General features: G+C 37.7%; 1 protein-coding gene across 1 annotated transcript; it reads left to right on the top strand.

Moving 5' to 3' along the window:
• Positions 1-648: 648 nt before the first annotated feature.
• pex11a (peroxisomal biogenesis factor 11 alpha) lies at positions 649-5,369 on the top strand. Its single transcript, XM_010792754.1, has 3 exons — positions 649-1,042; positions 1,196-1,311; positions 3,571-5,369. Exons 1-3 carry the CDS (start codon positions 987-989, stop codon positions 4,137-4,139), a joined length of 741 nt encoding a protein of 246 aa, XP_010791056.1. The 5' UTR covers positions 649-986; the 3' UTR covers positions 4,140-5,369.
• The last annotated feature ends 117 nt before the right edge of the window (positions 5,370-5,486 follow it).

The raw sequence follows: 5,486 nt of genomic DNA, 5'->3' as shown, positions 1-5,486 counted from the left end.
TATTGTGAATTGTATTATTTAATTGTTTTTATTATTGCTCTTGATATTATTATTACATTTTTTACCTCATCTTGTAAACTTTCAAACAGCGATGCCATTAAACGTAGATTAACCATGGTAACCAGATGTATGAGAAGTACTCAGATCGAGTATTTAAGTGAAAGTACAAGTACCAAAGTGTAGGAATACTCTATTACAAGTAAAAGTCCTGCATTGAAAAGGTTACTTAAGTAAAAGTACAAAGGTATTAGCACCAAAATATACTTAAAGTACCAAAAGTAAAAGTAGGCTACTCATTGTGCAAATTGGTCCATTTCAGAATAATATATCATATTAAATACTTTGCATACTGCAGGGTAGCTTGTGAATTTACTCCAGGTGTAGCTAAAGTCTGATTGAAGTGTTCTTTATATTTAACATAATTAATCCAAATCTGAAAAGTAACTAAAGATAATAAATACATGTTATGGAGTAAAAGTACACAATTTACCTAATAATTGGAGAAGAGTATAAGTATTCATCAGCAATACATTTGAATAATAACTCAAGTAGTACAGGTCTCTGAAAAGTGTACTTAAGCACAGTAGTTAAGGGTAATGTGCTTAAATAGGCTACTTGGATAATTATGAAAGCTAATTAACACTGCTGGTAACCAAGTAACCAATAACGCTCTGGTCCGTCTACCATACCCGTTCGGCTTTGGTCCGTTTGCTAATCTGTCCGTAGTGAAACAAGAAGGTTTGTCTCAACTGCTAGTGTCGCCCAAACCTACCGTGAAACTAGCTTACTCTCAACATGGAAGAAGTTTATAAATCCACATTACCTACTGGAGTTTAAATCGGCAACGTTAGACGAACCGCCGTTGCCGACGTTGTTTATAGTGAGCACGAAGAATTCCCATTATACGGTAGCAAGAAATTTACGCTTTACGTCTTTGAACGAGGGTGCGACTCAGCTAGAACAAGCTGTTCTACTAAGATTTATCAATGGACGCGGTTGTGCAGTTTACCAGCCAAAGTCAAGGAAGGGACCGTATATTCAGGTAAGTCGTGTGTAAAATGTGTGTGGACTAGTCTTTAGTATTCCATGTTGTATATATCAACAGAAAAGTTAGTTGAGGTTGTAAACATGACAAGTGCAGTCTAGACTGACCGTCAAATTTCTATTTTCTCACTGTCTACTTTATTTATTTCAGGGCAACTCAATATGCATGTGCACTGTCGGTGTATTTACTTCGGAACAACTCCGAAAGAAAGGACCTTGTGGCGAAACTCAAAAGTCTGGAAACCAACATGAGCGCTGGAAGAAAACGTGAGTATAAGTTACTGTAACTGAGGAGGGGTCTCTTAGGAGCTTACAGTAGTGACAGTTTGTTCATTACCGAAAACCCCAATTGTTTCTCCCCCCCCCCCAAAAAAAACTAAATCGGCAGGAGATTTACATTCACAGAACTAGATTGTGACCCCTGAGCCCAGTGTGAAACCTTAGTTTAGTTTCATCAACATCAGACATGCTGTAGCGTTCAATTCAAAACAAGGTAGAACTGCACGTTTTCACTTTTGCTTGCTAAACGTTTGAGAAACTAATGGTCAATGAATAATGTTGTTTATTCATTTTAATTTGTCGATAACAACATCCTTACTCTGTCACAACCTGCAATTATAACTCACATTTTTCAATACACCAAACTCTGTCTCAATGAATTCAGTTTATTTCTTCCTATATATCCAGTTGTGTAGACTTATATGCACGAATGCAGGAAAATAAGGCCATCCATCATCAAAGCTTTTTCTTCCCATCCAATTTCAGTCCCTATTTCTTTGTCCTGCTGATTTTCTTTATCAACCCAAATATTTGGGTATCAAGGTCGTGATAAACTGTGGACTGCCCACACGACAGGGACCGAGTTGCAGCCAATATAAACTATAGTTGTTGGACTATCTCAAGCTTTCATAAAGCCCAGTCTATTGTCAATAATAATATAAGCTCATGTTTTTTACGAAAACACTTGAGACAGCACCCTGTGTTCCAGGACATACTACTTTATCTATTCGAATGGAAAAGAATAAACTATGAACAGAGCTTATTTCAGACAATGTTTTCTAAGAACCATTGAACGTCTGATGTTAAAATAGACGAACCTCTCTGTCTTTTGTTTACGATCTCTTAGCACTGGGTTCCCATGGTCATTAAAACCAGGAACAGGTTGTACAGTTTGAACTTTGAACAATCAAAGTTCGTGGAAGATTGTAAAATAACTTGAAATGTCAGCAAAATGTGACATTCTAAACGATGACAATGAATAATGATTGTATGATGATTGATCTTGTATTTTCAGCTGCAAACTAAATGTTAGTAGGATGATGGAAAAACTGAAATTAGTAGCATGCACGATTTATATTGTTATAGAAAAAAACATCTGCCTCGTAATTATTAACCTAAGGGGCAATTTTAAGACCTTCACCCTTGGCACACTTGTGTTTGGAATCAGTGGTGTAAGAGGTGAGAGTAAAAAGGACATTGTAGATGTTCCCCGAATGGCATGGTGAATACACAACATGGTAATCTCCCTGTTTAGCAGAGGCCATAAGTCACCCAGGTTCATGTGAAGCAGTACACTTTTACCCTGAACATATATATTTTATTTTGTAAGTTACTTAATAACATTTTGATAATGTTATAGTGAAGGTAGTTGGTATTTCAGGGGAGGGATGCCGACGTCTGCTTTAAAACACTGCAGGAAAACCTCCATACATTATGCCACTATCAAAACTGCATGAATAGTATTACGTTTTCAAACTGCAACTGCCAACATATTGACAATTTTGCCAAAACACATTGTAAAGTTGACAAGTTGTTCAATCTGAACATTGAAGGACATTTGACATACTTGTGTGTCTACTTATCTGTTGAATGTTTTACAGCTACAACTATGCCTTAATTATCTTCTTCCAGCACATAAACAAACGGTATACAACACATTTTTAGAGATATCTAAAGAATTGTTTCAGGGTCACATTTGCAGTACAAATTGCAATGACAATTTTATTATTTTAATGCTTTCGGAAATGTTACATTCTGTTTTGGCATTGCCAATCATGCCTTTCATCAGGGTCAGGCAAGAAACACTATGTCCCTCTCAGGCTCTCTGTTCCTGTTTGACCTATATATCTCCTTTTGTGCATCAGAGCTGAAGCCACAGAGCTCCTGCCTCAGTAATAATGAGTGAAGGAGACATGTAGGTGTCATTATTTAAAAACAGAACATGTCAGAGGCTAATGTTGCCAAACATTTTGCTTTCTGAATGGCTCAAAAAGCATCAATCGCAAGGCCAAGCCTGAGCTGGACTAGGTGTCATGCAGTAGGTAAACACTGTGAGTAAGTGTCCATGACCTTTTCCCTCAGAGGGACAAGTTCGATGAAAGACAGTAGTTTGGTTTAAACACAGCTTAACGTAGCTTTACTCAATCCTACCCTCAATAGTTGAGTTTTATTATGAAATGTTGACCTGACATTTCATATTAAATTGATTACTGCTCTAATATGCTTTTTTTCTTCCTCCTTTGTCAGTGTTCAGGCTGGGGAACACAATAAATTCCATTGAGGCTGCTAAGCGAACCATGCAACTCTCTGACCGAGTGCTGAGCCTCTGCCTTACTGCGGCCAACGCCAGCCGCGCCCTCTACTTTATCTGTGACAATGTACTTTGGGCCAGAAATGTCGGCCTTATCCGCCATATCGACAAGGAACGCTGGAGTCTGAATGCCTCTCGATGCTATTTCCTCTCGCTAGTAACAAGTCTGACCAGAGATGTTTATGAAGTCATCCAGTTAATGGCACAGAAAGCAAGAGACAGACACTTTAGACAGAAAATGGAGCTGCATCTCAATGAGAGTCCTGAAGTGGCCGAAGCAGTCATCCCTCAGCTGGATGCGTTTCTCTTTCTGCTGTTAGAGAGCCTGAGATCGCATCCTGCTGTTGCCTTGGACATGCTTAAAAATGTATGTGATCTCTTCATTCCCCTTGATAGGTTGGGTATATACCAATCGAACGCAGGAGTGGTAGGATTTTGTGGTTTGTTATCTTCAGTGATTGGGATTGTAACCCTTGCACAGCCCAAGTTAAGACTTAGACCCTGATAAGAAGGGCAGAGTTCATCCTGCTGACTAACTGCAGATAAAAGGATTTATCCTGACAGGATGTAGTGTGTCTACCTGAAGCTGTAATGGTGGACTAAAGTAGACCTGGTGCACATTGAGATTAGGGCACATTTTGTAACATTTAAATCAGGCCAGCAACAACTGATGGCGTGATTGGATTTGATTTTTTTGTCATGGATTCTTGATTAACAAAATGACTAAACATTGAATGGGGAACTGGTGAAGTTTAAAACTCTGGTATGAAAGGAATACAAATCAAGTTAACATAGAATCCTTGTTTGTTTTACATAGATTAAAAGAGCCAAGGCTTAACGTGTGTGCATTCCTTTCTTCTCCAGCACTGCGTGTAACACCAGTTTTCTTACTACTGTACTTTCAAAAAAGGGCTCTTTACTGATGCACATATCTCTTAGAAAAAGTAAACTTTTTACCACTCTATGTCCACTGTCTTTATATTTTCTCCATTTGTGATAAGATGCTGCTAAAAGTTGTACCTCAATGATTCAAGTGATAAACTGCTTCTCGGCCAAACGTGCTTCCAGAGGGGAAAAAGCAGCTGACAGATTTCAGGGGATAGGATTCTCTCACAGTAGACATCTTGTCTAGTCATTGTAGGACAAGCACAGAATTACCAGTTATGCAAACAATGGCTCTGTTCTGTCTGAGTGTGGCTGTGAGTTTGGCAGAAAGCCAACATTCACAATACAATGACGCTGAAATCAAAGCAGCTTCATGGAATTCATCCATAATTAGTGTCATTGTTTTCTATATGTGTTTTCCTACTGCTGTGGCGACTAATTTGTCTTCTGTGAAAAAGTATTTAATCTCACCTGTTATGACTCAGACAGCATAATGAACGTCAGACTCATGGCCTGTATGTCAATTTAAAATGTAAATTATTGAGTTAAAAAATATCAATACAATTGGTGTTATTTTTGAATGAGAAGAGACACTCTCGATAATGTGATAACAATAATATTCTTAATATATTGCTTAGTACGCTTGTGTGTATACTTGTTATTCAAATCTTTGATTAAAACAAGTGCGGAGGATAAAGTAGAGACCTCCAACTCCCTTTAGAAAATAACTAATATTAGACTTCAGTTCTAAAAGCTGCGAGTGAGATTTACAATGACATGAAGTTTGTTTCATTCCAGGGGACCTAATGTTTTTACTGTCACACTTGATTTCAAAGGTTAATAAATACTATAAAAACAGAATTTCTTAAATTGTGCTTTTTGAAAATCTTCATATTTTGTAGAAATGTTAATTTGTGGTGCTTTAAGGGAAATTTCACTTCAGTTTCTTACACATTGAGTAACACTG

This window comes from Notothenia coriiceps, unplaced genomic scaffold (genome assembly GCF_000735185.1).
Source record: "Notothenia coriiceps isolate Sejong01 unplaced genomic scaffold, NC01 NC01_scaffold00036549, whole genome shotgun sequence".
Classification (NCBI taxonomy): domain Eukaryota; kingdom Metazoa; phylum Chordata; class Actinopteri; order Perciformes; family Nototheniidae; genus Notothenia; species Notothenia coriiceps.
The sequence above is the reverse complement of the archived record's forward strand: the minus strand, read 5'-3'. Positions and strand labels throughout refer to the sequence as shown.

What these genes read in the sequence shown, in the direction of transcription:
- pex11a (XM_010792754.1), top strand. Translation starts at nt 987, where the DNA reads ATGGACGCGGTTGTGCAGTTTACCAGCCAAAGTCAAGGAAGGGACCGT. An exon ending in GGAAGGGACCGTATATTCAG is followed by an intron (nt 1,043 to 1,195) that starts GTAAGTCGTGTG and finishes TATTTATTTCAG; the next exon opens with GGCAACTCAATATGCATGTG. An exon ending in CATGAGCGCTGGAAGAAAAC is followed by an intron (nt 1,312 to 3,570) that starts GTGAGTATAAGT and finishes CTCCTTTGTCAG; the next exon opens with TGTTCAGGCTGGGGAACACA.